Raw genomic sequence first — 13393 nt, forward strand, 5'->3', positions numbered from 1 at the left:
TGGGTGCAAAAATCACTACTGGTTTCCGTGTAATTTCCTTTCGCTTCATGTTCTCGTCCGTCTGCACCTATACTTACATTCATTGCGTTCTCTAATTTATTTCCTCACAACAGATCGCAACACGTAATGCTACTTGCATGCGTGTATAATGATTGCCATAAACTAGAAATGCTGCTGGTACGATAATTATAGAGAGCATTCCATTGTTACTGAATATATTGCTGGATTTTCTCCCTGCTCTAACAACATATAGTTTCGATGACGCTTTCACTGTGACGCAGACGACTGCTTTTCAGTATACCTTCATTGTAATTATTATTATATTGACTGGCCTTGAGGGAGATACCAGAAAATATTCTTTCAGTGCGGGCAATATTTTCTGGTATCTCCCTCAAGGCCAGTCAATATCATAATTATTACCTATCCCCTTTTAGGTAAATTAGGAAAATATGTGAATACGGCTAAACACTATGATACAGATCAAGCCACATTTGACTTACCTGTAGATCATCACCAACATGTCGAATAGTCGCAAAATTGTTCATCAATGTACATCATTAAACTCCAACTTCCACGATTATGTATTTATAACAGGCGAACTTCATACCTCTGAACTATTTACACTTTGTTTTTGCCTCTGATTCAATTTGGAGTTGTAATATGTGATGGTCACCATATGGTCACTGTGCAGTTATTGAGCGCAAATGGACTCATCATTGTTTGACGCGTAGTACTGCTGAAAGAGGTCGACCTCGTATGATTTGATTTGTTGGCGTTCTTCTGCGGTGCGTGTGTCCCGGATTTGTGAATGTTTCCTCTTTGTGATTGACCGGAATGTCTACATGTAAAGTGAATGGCAAAACCCGGAAGAAGGATGATACCCACTAATATTGCCCGCTGACTTGACGACCGGTCAAAATACCAGCTACAATTGTCCCGCAAAACTACCTCATATAGGTAATGATTACTCATATTGTTCCAACGTTACGTTATTACTTCTACCACAACTATATAGCTTACAAGTTCTCTTACTTTAGCCTCTTTGTTTTTGTTCTTTTTTTCATTCAAAAGTAACCATGGCAATTGATTTTGGACTGGGGACAACAGCGATCATCTTTGTCGTGACATCAATCATGATGTACTACTTGGCAAGGTGTATCCGTATATTTGTTCTCATCAGCAAGTTCCACGGGCCCCCTGCACTCCCAATTGTCGGCAATCTTCATAAGTTCAGTGATGATCCCAGAGGTCAGTCATCGTTGAGTAGAATTCCAGTATTAAAGTTGATAGCAATGATTTTCTTTTCTTTTCTTTCTTCTTCTTTTGTTACTGTTAACGTTAATTTTGTTAATGTTATTGTGTTTTCTAGTCTGTTTGTATGAGTAGCAAAGTGTGCTTAGAAACGTCAGTATGAAGCGCCATATAAATGCAATTATTATTATTATTATTATATTAATTCGTTTATGTGATTGTAGTAATGATGTGTATGTGTGTGCTTACATTAGGCGTTTTCACATCAGCCCGATAAAAATCCAAGCTCGAGACATTTTCCTATTTCCCAAGTCAGAAAATAGCGCGCTATTTCGAAACATCGGGCTGATGTGAAAACGCCTAATATCAAATAGCGCGCTACTATCCCGCTATTTCAGAAATTTCCCGAGTTGGACTCGAGAAATTTTCTCGATCAGAGCGATACAATTAGCGCGCTAATTTGTATTCACATTATCAAATAGCGGGCTATTTCGAAACATCGGGCTGATGTGAAAACGCCTAATGACTTAGAATAATAGACATGAATACTACGAATACCACCTTCTCAGTGCTCTGCTGACTAAAGGCTGCTCCAAGGAACATTAATGCTTTATTGATAATTCATGATGGATTGCCCTGGGGACTGCTAGCCTGAATTCATGGTAAAGGGTAAAATGCATGCACATGAAAAAAGTAATCACGCGTTGTCATGTGCTTGCATACACTACATTCAGGATGAATAAAGACTAGCTGTGAGAGTAGAATTTCTCATGAATATGGAATAGAGCATTCAAATCCTGGCCGTTGTTCAGGATCATTGTCTTGCTGTTAACCACACACTCCCAATTGACCAATTGACCCCTGTGGAAAGTTAAAGTTTTGTACAGAAGGTTGAAAATAGAGCAAAATGTGAACCCTAACTTAAAAATAAATCTTGAATTCAATGAAAGTGCCTTATGCTTTCATTTTTCAATTTCCTCCAACAAAATTGTACACTATTCAGCAATTCATCAATGTCAATGTTATCTCATATACACGTATAGTTTTTGAACTACTAAAGGCTGTATATCACCAACGGAGACGTCTCCGCAACGTCTCCAAATTATCAGTCGCAGCAGTCGCATAAAAATGGCTTGCGGTCTCACCAAGGAAACGTCTCTGAGACGAGTAATGGCAGGTGTCAAAAGTTTCAAATATGATGGGACCGTTGCAGGATCACCTGACTTGATCTAGGCAGGATGTCAGCACGCAGATGGGTCACGTGGTTTCCAAATTAGGTCAAACAGCGTCAAATAGAGTCGCGGAGACGTCTCCGCGACCTCTCACCAGTTTTTCCTGGTCTCCAGCAGGTCTCGGTGACGTCTCGGTGACGTCTCGGAGACGTCTCGGAGACATCGTGGAGACATCGCGGAGACGTCTCAGCAGTCGGGGATATGATTAGTTTCCGCGACGTCTCTGCAACTGATGGAGACGTCTCGGAGACGTCGCGGAGACGTCTCGGAGACATCGTGGAGACATCGCGGAGACGTCTCAGCAGTCGGGGATATGATTAGTTTCCGCGACGTCTCTGCAACTGATGGAGACGTCTCGGAGACGTCGCGGAGACTTTGCGGAGACTGGAAAAAGTCTCCAAAAAATCGAACATGTTTTAAATTTCTTGCGACTCCTCGGAGACTCTGTAACTTTCAGGAGACGTCTCGGAGACGTCGCGGAGACGTCGCGGTGACGTCTCTGGAACTAGCGAAATCTGGAGTCGCGAACTAGCCGCGAACTAGTTTCAAACCCGGTGAGATACCCCTTTAGGATCAAAAGTGGGAAATGTTTTTTGTAACGCCTAGTATATGATGCAGGGAAGTTTACGTTCAGCTGTGATGTCTCTGTTTTGAATGAGAACATGGACTTTACTTGTATGGTCACGTGTTGTCGGGATGAGAATAAAATACACTCTAGCCTCTAAAATCTTTAATTCTTATCAAGACTAGATGAAAAAGTGTGTGACAGCTATATAGGACTATGTTCATGGACAGGCTGATGCAATAGTAAATTGTTTCTGTAAAAATTGTAAGCTATGGAGCTTTTCAAAAGATAGTTACAAACTTGACAATGTGTGGACGGAATGTTTGAACGTGAACCGTATTGTTCATATTGCTTGGTCGTATTGTGTAATGAATGATCAGTAAAGGTGATGTCATTTCTAGTTTGGTGCCTTCAAGTAAGCAAATTGCAAAATTTCATTACAACCAATATCATGTACCAATAAAAAAAAATTGTCAATAGATTCTGATGGAATTTTCTTGAAATATTAATCGGGCTATCACAAATGATTAATTATCAATTTCCACTCCTAAACATGTTATTTTCCATTGAATAACCTACCTTATGTCAGAGAATTCGAAATGACGGAAAATTACTTGAAGAGAGTTCATAGAATTCCTGTGGTCTCTAAAAATGAGCACTGCATTTCATGTCACAAAAAGCCTTTAAAACAGGTTGAAAATTAAGGACAATTCCCAAGTTACTGGTGTTTGTATGGTTCAACAGTTGTGAAGTTGTCTTTCCTATCTCTCTGCTGTCATCTGGAATTGATGGACCACAAAAAACGCGAGGCGTTCACCGTTCACTCACTTAGCTCAAGATGCAAAAACGCCTTAAAAAATGTTTCCCTTTGTCATGGAATTGCCCATAACTATATCATAGGCTTGTATACATGCATACACACGGATACAATACGTAAGTGTTATTACTTTGTCTTCTCGATAGAACATTTCCTGTACATTACTGGCGTTCTCGATGAATATCGAGAAAAATCAGGCGGAATTATGAGATTGTGGTTAGGACCAAGACCATCTCTGTACATCTACGGAGCCAAACACATGGAGGCAAGTATTCCAAAGAACCTGTTCCTAAGAATTTTCCGTCATCCATTTCGTTGCTAATGCTGCGAATACAGCGGTAGTATAATGTCATTATTTATTATCATCGCTTTTGAGTGATAGGAGCTAACATTTTGATACCGTTACAGAAATGGCTTAAGCAGGATTATATGCAAACCAACTAGACACAATATATAACGCTAAATTCACAAATTACGATAAGAATGAAGCAATCTGAATACATCTGTGATTAGTGCTGTCAAGTAGTACAAGTACCCACGATGATATTGTCTGACAGAAATGATACAACGACAAAGAGACAAAACCTGGAAATACATAGCATTTTACAAACGTTACACTTGTAATCATGAATTGTGTAAAATTTTATCTATTACACACATTCTATAGCGCAGATGTAAAGACAATTATGTGCAAACAGGAAAGGGAAGGGGAGGTAAGAGCTGATATTGCACTGACCTGCGTATCCACCAATGTACGTGTAAACAAATGTGTGTGTGTGTCTGTGTATGTGTGTGTGCGTGTGTGTGTGTGTGTCGTGTGTGTATATGATATTTCACGTAATGTAGATGATCGGTAGTAATACTAGTAAGCAAACACATGGATGTTTACAACGCGTTAACAACCTGAATTTTAACCTTTACCTTCAGTGTGTGATTATATTCGGGTTTTTTTTTATTGCGAGCAGCTATCTGGCACTACCTGAACAATATCATGTCAATATATATCAAACTAATCTCAGAGGTTTTCGTGACAACAGGCTCTACTAAACAACAGTCGGAACATCAGGAAAGCATTCGACTATTCCTTCAGTGAACCATGGCTAGGTCTTGGACTCTTGCTCAGGTATAGTAGTGACAATGAGTTGATATTCAATATAAGAGCGAGGTTGCACTCAAGAGGAGAAGGGAGGGGCGGTGGCGGAATTTTTGCTAATTTTTGCCAGTTTCTTTGATACGCCTCAGTCAATTTTTAGTAGGTAGAATATTTTGTACATGATGGATATAAACTTTGAGGACACAAACTGGGAAAATTCTGTCTAAAGATTAGAAGCCACAGCACTCTTCGTTTATACAGTTTGCCAATTTCTTTCAGTGCTTAACTATCATTCCCGCCAAGAAATGACCTTTTTACGTTCACTTGTGTTTATGTGTGTGTTTGTGTGTGTAGTGCAAGCATATTGGCATAGGGTATTTTTGTCTTTATTGAATGGATTTTTAAGATCGTGAGCCTATATTGTCACTGATTAGCTACAATTATAGTAGGCCCTAAATCATCATGAACATAAACATTATGAATTGACAACCTGGGCACCGTATCATGAAAGTTATTAGCCCTGACAAGTCAGTCTCTGACAACTTCAGTAAAATCCTTAGTTTTGATTGGCTGAGACGTTCTGGTGTCCGACTGTTACCATGGTGACTGTCAAAAAGTGACAACTTGCCAGGGCTGACAACTTTCACGAAACGATGCCCATGGTGTTAACTTGTATTTCCGAATGGTGTTTGTGGAGGAGTCACACTCATCTTTACCAATACATCATATCCCCTGGCAACCAGCGGGATGCACCTAGAATCACGACATTCTTTATATCATGTAATATGATTTTCTGTTTATTTCTAGCGTTGTAATGCCAAATAAATGTTTAATAATGATGATGATGATAATGTTAATGATAATAATAATATGCTAATGATGATGATGATGATGATGATAATAATAATAATAATAATAATAATAATGATAATGATAGTGATAACAATGATAGTTTTTAGTCCGTAGTCATTTCGAACATTCGTTATTTGAAATTTCAATCCTCAGTGACGGCAAGAAGTGGTTCCAACGCCGCAAGATGCTGACGCCAACCTTCCACTTCTCTATCCTCCAAAACTTCATGGATGTCTTCAACGAGCAGAGCAAAATCTTGACAAAGAAGTTGGACGCTGTGAAAGACCAACATGTCCCCGTCAATATTTTACCGCTTGTGACACACTGCACTCTCGACATCATATGCGGTAATTTCCAGGCTGCAGAATGAAACAACACCTTCCGCTCAACCCCCCCAAAAAAAAAAAAACCAGAACAAAACAACAACAACAGCAACAACAACAACAACACAAAAACAACAACAAAACAACATAAATGAACAAAAAACAAAACAAAACAAAACTAGCCTTATAGATACCTGTACTTTCCAATATCCATAAACTGCTTTTATATATCCTGTTTCTTCACAGCAGATACTTCAAAAATTGCTCCCCCGTTAACTTCAAACTGTCCATGTGATAATTTCATATCACGTTTGGAATGACATCGAATGAAACAGGGGAAATACATTTAGCACACGAAAGAGATAGGAAATTTACATGTCACATGAAAGCTACCAAGCACTGGATGGATGATGAAATCAATTTACCAACCTGAATGGATACGAAGGGTAACATAAGTCTAGAGAAGATACACGAGACTTCTCCCATCGCATTACAGAATACTGCAAGAAATAGGCGCCTATAATGATAAATATGTGCCCACGAATTCAGGTGCTTCTCCAAGCCGTCTTCTTTTGCTAGTCCTGTCTTCCAAAAGTTTGGAGAGGACTATCGATGTCTGATTCCATAAGCAAAAAGAAAAAAAAATGACAAAACAGACAAATTATCAAGTCCTTGTGACTATAATCAGGAGACAAACTGTCTCGTGAAGCGTTTTAGTTGATAGCCTATACTTCATTGATTATCAAGTGGCTTCAGTTCCGCATAATTTACCAGCCACAAAACTGACTAACTGTGAAAACCTAACGTGATTGTGCAGACAATGTACCCAACTTCATTTCCCCAGTTATTAGTGTGGGGATTCTTCGCTTTAATTCGTATACCTGACCTTCTTTTTTTTATTCCAAATCGCGCTGATAGAATCGTGTTCTATCTCACACGAATACCTTTAAAAAGCTGTTCGAGAAATCCTTGATTTAAAATGTATGCATTTTTATCTACAAATATTCGACCACAGACTTTCTGCGTTTCCGTACAATGTTCAAAAGAATACCTTTATATCCGACTTGCAAGTGTAACGCGTATCGCGTTCAATGCGTACAAGAACGTTTTTTTTTTTTGTGTGTGTTGTTTGTGTTTTTTTTAATAATAAAGAGTATTGGCAGAATGTAAACCACCGCTTAAACTAATTTTAGAGCGGGCGCCAAAGTCGGATTTTTGGCCTAACCCTGTAACAACAATTTCGCCCATGTTCATAAAACATACATCCGTGACACGAATCATGGGCTATACATTACCAAACAGGACGTTTTCAACCGATGATACATATCATTAATATAATAAAACAAGGGGGTCCAACATGATACTCTTGGAATAGAAGGATGTATACAGAAAGAGAGAGACACCTGATAAATGGTTGAATATTCAAATGCAAATTTATTTTCATTTCCATCTAATAGACAGCGAAAATTATATACAATGAATAAGCAGAACATATTTGTATTAATTGCCAAAAAAACATAAATTAGTGAAATACTTGTGACAATGAGTAACAAAATGAAGAAGACATAAATTAAAAAAAATTGAAAAATTGATACATAACTATGCATAGTGCAAATTGAATAAGGATGGGGATGGAAATGGAGGGTCACACTAAAAATCAAAGCTTGTACGATATGGGACCTTGAAGACTGAAAGATGGAGAAAGATAGATAGATAGATAGATAGATACATAGATAGATACATAGATAGATAGATAGATAGATAGATAGATACATACATACATACATAGATAGATAGATAGATAGATAGATAGATAGATAGAGAGAGAGAGAGAGAGATGGTTTGAACCTTTATCGAGTGTAATGAAACCGAATCTGTATGATGCAACACTTGCATCCTTGAGGACTTTTTGAGATGAAAGATGGCCGCAAAAAAAATCGAAATTCACATAATTTCCTACTGTACGGAAAAAAGTGTCAAAAAATGGTTTTTATCATATTTCTAGGGAGTTGAATCCGAATCTGTGTTGATGCAACCCTTTCGCTCCTATATACGCTTTGTATGATATCCAAAATTACATAGAGAGAGAGGGAGAGAGAGAGAGAGAGAGAGAAGAAAAAAACGAAACTTTGACATAAGTGTTTCCGTTTACATGAAAAAAGTTGAAAATGAATTGTTGATTTTACCCTTTTTCTAGGTTGCTGAATCCGAATCTGGGAGAAGTAACCCTTTCCCTCTGGTTTGCCGATAGGCCTATCTAAAATGGTCGCCAAAACTTTAAATTCTGATATAAGCGTTTCATTATAAAATAAAAAAGATAGTTTTGCCCTACTGTATTTCGAGAGTGCTCAATCCAAATATGGCTGATGCAACACTTACACATGTTTTCTTAAGGGTTTTAAAAATATTCAAGATTTGTTGGCCATTTTTGCGGCCATGTTGAATATCTCGAAGAATTGTTAATTTTATCATGGGTGTTACCCTAATACCTTGTTGCGCACAATATCAAGCATTCTTGTGTTTTCGACAAAAGATAAGGAGAGAGAGAGAGAGAGACTATAAAATGTATGTTCTTCCTCACACAGACACCGCTATGGGGAAACACACCAATGCCCAAGGTGAAGGTGATAGCGAATACGTGCGTGCATTGAAAGGGTAATTAAACACCTCCTGTATCATTCGTACAACCGGTATATATGGTTACAATGTAAGCGAACAATGTCTTTTTAAAGTTTCAAGATATGGACTAATGATATCAGAATTCTTCAAATAATGTCAGATTTCTTCAAATCATCAAGTATCTGTTAGTGTCAAGGATAGAAGTGTACACAATTTATGTTCCAACTAAATGCTACAGTTATATACATTCTTTTCCAAAATGTATTTACATTTTTTTTTTGAAAAAGAATGGTAAAAGGAGGCATTCGATGATGCTTAAATACTGATCATATTATTGTAACTGGATCCATGGGGCATGTTAACGGCTGAATAACTAGATTTTTGAAATTTACCTTGTATTTACTCATTCATTGTCTTTTTTTGCCTATCTATCTCTCCATTTACAATCATGCATAAACTATCTATGAATCCAGCATTGCTGCCTTGATCGTCTTCAGACGTAAACATCCACATCTGTGGATGGACGAAATATTCAGCCGGACCAAAGTTGGTTCTCAACAGAAGAAATACCTTGAAGTTCTTCACGGCTTTACCAAATCGGTGAGTATTCAAGTTTTTAATATATATTACATATATGTATATATATATATATATATATATATATATATATATTATTACTATTATTATTATTATTATACCTTGTGAAATGTGACCAATAAAACTACTTGCTACATGATTGATTTTTACATTATTACGTTTTTTGCTACACAGCAACTACGAACCCATTAATAAACTAGCCCTCATGGACTGACGCTATTATAATACTTAGACTTATGCTGCTACCGGGTGCAGCCATGTTGCTATACGTATATCAGAGAGTTATCTTATGTATTACTTCTGTATGGCCCTGATAAAGGTCTAAAGGGAAGACCGAAAGCTTGACAATAAACCACGTTGAACCAACTATAAGTCTGTTGAACGTTTCATCTTCTCGCACATGAATAAATAATGACGGAGCTACACTTGTTCTGGGTATAGGGTCGGGACCCCTTCTCACACTAATGTACTATACGGTTAGTTAAATGGGTAACGAATCCCACAATGTTGTATGTCTAACAGTGTATTTTGCTAGAAATGTAGATAATAAGATGACACTAGTAATCCGTGTCATCTCACTATCGTCAAACATTTTACACTTTCAAAAGCAGCTCTCGCTACATGTGAATGACTAAACAAAAAATAAGTAAACCCTTTACATAATTTAGTGTATCATTATACACATACTTCATATTTGCCGACTTACACAATTATGTACGTCCATGCTGTATGCAAACACACAAGCACAATCTCCCTCTCATACATGCGTGAGTGTGTATGTTTGTGCGTTTGTGTTTGTGTGTGTGTGTGTGTGTGTGTGTGTAGTTATCATTGTAAACTTTTTCTTTGTACCCTTAGATGATTCAACAAAGACTGCATGAACCAAAAAAGCTTGTCGACATCAGCAGCAGTGACGATGGCGCTATTGCAGGGAAACGAAAGAGAGTGGCTTTCTTGGATCTCCTCATCCAGATGCACAGAGAGGACCCCAGCTTCACTCTGGCGGACATCCAGGAAGAAGTGGATACCTTCATGTTCGAGGTGTGAAGTGAAGAAGAGTTTTCTCACGTGTGTTTCAGTGATCATTAAATCCCCATTTATCAAATCGACTTTTTCTACAATATCGGCAATGACGAGGTTGACAGGACCATTAATATTTGCCCTGCCTTCATCCCGTTGAGCATGAGTTTAGGCCATTAGGTAGACCTCGGCGGCATTTAATCAAGTCTTTTGACAGTTTTTTTTTTCTTTGGCCAAATTTCCTCTCAGAAAACCAGACAGAAGGATTTCATTAGCTTAAAACAGTTTGTCAGAAAAAATATATGAGAAAATGCTTGAATAAAATAATGCCCCCTGATGTGTGATCGGCAGCATGTGCTCCATGCAGATCTCTCATACTGTAATTTTTTTTTAACCATTCCTAAAAATGTGTCCCCCATTTACTTTTACAACCACATTCTCCTTCACGGCCGAAGGAGTTACTTGTACTTAAAACTTGAATAAGATGAACGAAATCACCCGAGTCTATGATCTGATGGAAAGAAAAATATATTTTTGTTTCAAATTCTTCACAGCTTTTCTATTTAAGTAAGTAATATAACTTATGATGATGACATAGTGGCATGATGATAAAAGAGCTGATGCAGAAATAAGACGGAAAATAATTTTGGTTATAAGCATGAAACAGGGACACACACACACACACACACACACAAATGGAGGTGAATTTGATATGAATGTTACTAATACAAGTACTCACATCATACTTTACCAGATACCCACAAATCACATCTGAATAGATGATTGACGGATATTCCATTATGTAACACAGGGCCACGATACGACAGCCTCAGCTATCTCTTGGAGCCTTTACCTATTGGGTCTTCACCAAGATGTTCAGGTGCGTCTTCAGGAGGAGATTGCTTCAGTTCTAGGTACGATTTAGGCTTTGGGTAAGATGAAAATATTTATATTCATGATTAAGGTGACCTTACTTTAGTCAAAAGCGTAATCTTCTTCACCGGTTCCCAGTTGGTAAGTCCATTGGTTTCAGCATATTGTATACACAGCACTGGCAGGCCTGGCATCTGTTTCAATGCACAACATGAGTTTTAAATGAGTATGATATCGTGCGCGGCACACACACACAAAAAACCCCCAAACACATCAATACAAAACAAAAACACCTAAGTGGACTTTTTTAACAGTCGGCCAATGAAACCCATATGCAGGTGCATATTTCAAGCGATGAGAATGTACGAGCAATGTATTTCCTGTGCTCAAAAATATGAAGTACGTATTACATCAGTGTGCATTAGTATGTGTAGTGTAAGTGTGCGTTTATGTGCGTGTGTATCAATGACCAAAATGGCATGCACATGCTGTGTTTCTATAGGGGACACAGACCGTCACGTGACGACAGATGACCTGGCCAAGTTCTCGTATTTGACCTGCGTGGTGAAGGAAGCTCTTCGAATCCTACCGGCGGTACCATCCATTGGCAGGAGCCTTGATAGTGACATTATACTTGGTGAGTGGAAAGAGATTTGGTGATTTGCTTTGCCTTTATTTTTCCACTATTTTTCTCGGAAAAATAGCGTTGTTGTTACGACAGAGATGACGTAGGGTCCCCTAAATATTAATGGCAATTTAAAAAAAAAAAAAAATCGGTCCAATTTTTTTTTTCTCATCCGATTTTTCAACGAAATCGTTCTTCGAGGAGGGAGAGTGTGCTCCATAGATTTTTGTGATCTTTATCGTTTCACTCATCTTACTCGCAAAACAGTAGCTGTTGTGGATATTGACATCTCACTCCCACTTACAGATGGGAAGCTCGTACCGAAGGAAACGAATATTGTTTTGGGCATCTACGCCCTCCATCGCGACCCCGGACAATTTCCTGATCCCGATCAGTTTGACCCTGATCGGTTTCTTGCGGACCACACTTTGAAGCGACATCCCTACGCCTACGTCCCATTTTCAGCTGGACCAAGAAACTGCATTGGTAGCTATACATTTCGCACAATTCCAAGTAATCTTTGCTTTCTTTGATTTTCGTTGTCTGATACACAAAACTTTTTTTTTTTTAAGATTACAGTATAGTTCGCGCAGTTCGTGTGAAAAAAAAAATATCATCAAGAATATGTAGAATATCGGAAGCGAGCCTTCAATGATAAATTAATTTGATCTTTTACCTGCAAACGCTTTCAAATTGAACGAAAGTGATCTACAGGATTGAATAACAGTTTTGATATGGAATTAACGTCACGGTTCGAATAGGTACATGAGGTGTATGTTCGGATCATATTCTGATCCCTAAAGATGCGTCTCATTTTTTGCTGGAATTTAAGGCTAAAACAACACGCCATAAGATGAAGTCTATGCTGGATTTCCTGAATGCCGAGGATATTAATGTGTACACTATATGCGCGTTCTGCCGACATAGCCTACATTTATTGTATATCGTGCAACTTGCATTCAACCATTACTGTTTCAGTCGTGTTCAAGATGTCGGAATATCACACGACATCAACACTCTGTTTGATCATCATATACAGGACAGAGATTTGCCATGATGGAAATAAAGGTCACCCTGGCCAATCTCCTGCGGCGGTTCTCATTCAAATCACTGCAGACGGTGGAAGAAGTGAAGCCAGCAGGTCTCATGATCCTCAACCCAGCGGAAAGCCAAATCCTCATGAAAGTGAGCAAAAGGAATTGAAGGAAGGCTCCTTGTGATCACAGTGTCTGAAGCTTATAGAGGGCGTATTCTACAGTAAGCAATCCCGGTTGGGTGAACGTGCGTGGTACACGTACATCGAGTGACGATGTACAATGATGTACACACACCCATTCACACACACACACACACACACACACACACACACACACAGAGAGAGAGAGAGAGAGAGAGAGAGAGAGAGAGAGAGTTCCTTTCTTATAAAGAACAGTGCTAAAATAATTGTATCGTTCTAACTTGTCATGGTTTACGAAAGGTGTCCTTCACTTTTGATAATTGCAGTTACCTGCTATTAAGCATTCTAC

The 13393-nt window shown here is 38.4% G+C and overlaps 1 protein-coding gene across 1 annotated transcript; it reads left to right on the forward strand.

Annotated features, from left to right (window-relative positions):
• The first annotated feature begins 1076 nt into the window (after positions 1-1076).
• LOC139731844 (cytochrome P450 4V2-like) lies at positions 1077-13070 on the forward strand. Its single transcript, XM_071642719.1, has 11 exons — positions 1077-1248; positions 4012-4130; positions 4903-4988; positions 5964-6157; positions 8719-8788; positions 9226-9352; positions 10208-10390; positions 11181-11283; positions 11745-11879; positions 12174-12353; positions 12907-13070. The coding sequence occupies exons 1-11, from the start codon at positions 1077-1079 to the stop codon at positions 13068-13070; spliced, it is 1533 nt and encodes a 510-aa protein (XP_071498820.1).
• The last annotated feature ends 323 nt before the right edge of the window (positions 13071-13393 follow it).

The sequence above is a fragment of the Diadema antillarum genome, unplaced genomic scaffold, assembly GCF_040938485.1.
Source record: "Diadema antillarum isolate AM-2024a unplaced genomic scaffold, OU_Dant_1.0 seq00000386_RagTag, whole genome shotgun sequence".
Classification (NCBI taxonomy): Eukaryota; Metazoa; Echinodermata; class Echinoidea; order Diadematoida; family Diadematidae; genus Diadema; species Diadema antillarum.

Bases quoted from the DNA above. Each gene is read 5' to 3' on its own strand.
- LOC139731844 (XM_071642719.1), top strand. From the start codon at position 1,077: ATGGCAATTGATTTTGGACTGGGGACAACAGCGATCATCTTTGTCGTG. The intron at 4,131-4,902 runs GCAAGTATTCCA...TCGTGACAACAG, and splicing joins ACGGAGCCAAACACATGGAG to GCTCTACTAAACAACAGTCG. The intron at 9,353-10,207 runs GTGAGTATTCAA...TTGTACCCTTAG, and splicing joins TTCACGGCTTTACCAAATCG to ATGATTCAACAAAGACTGCA.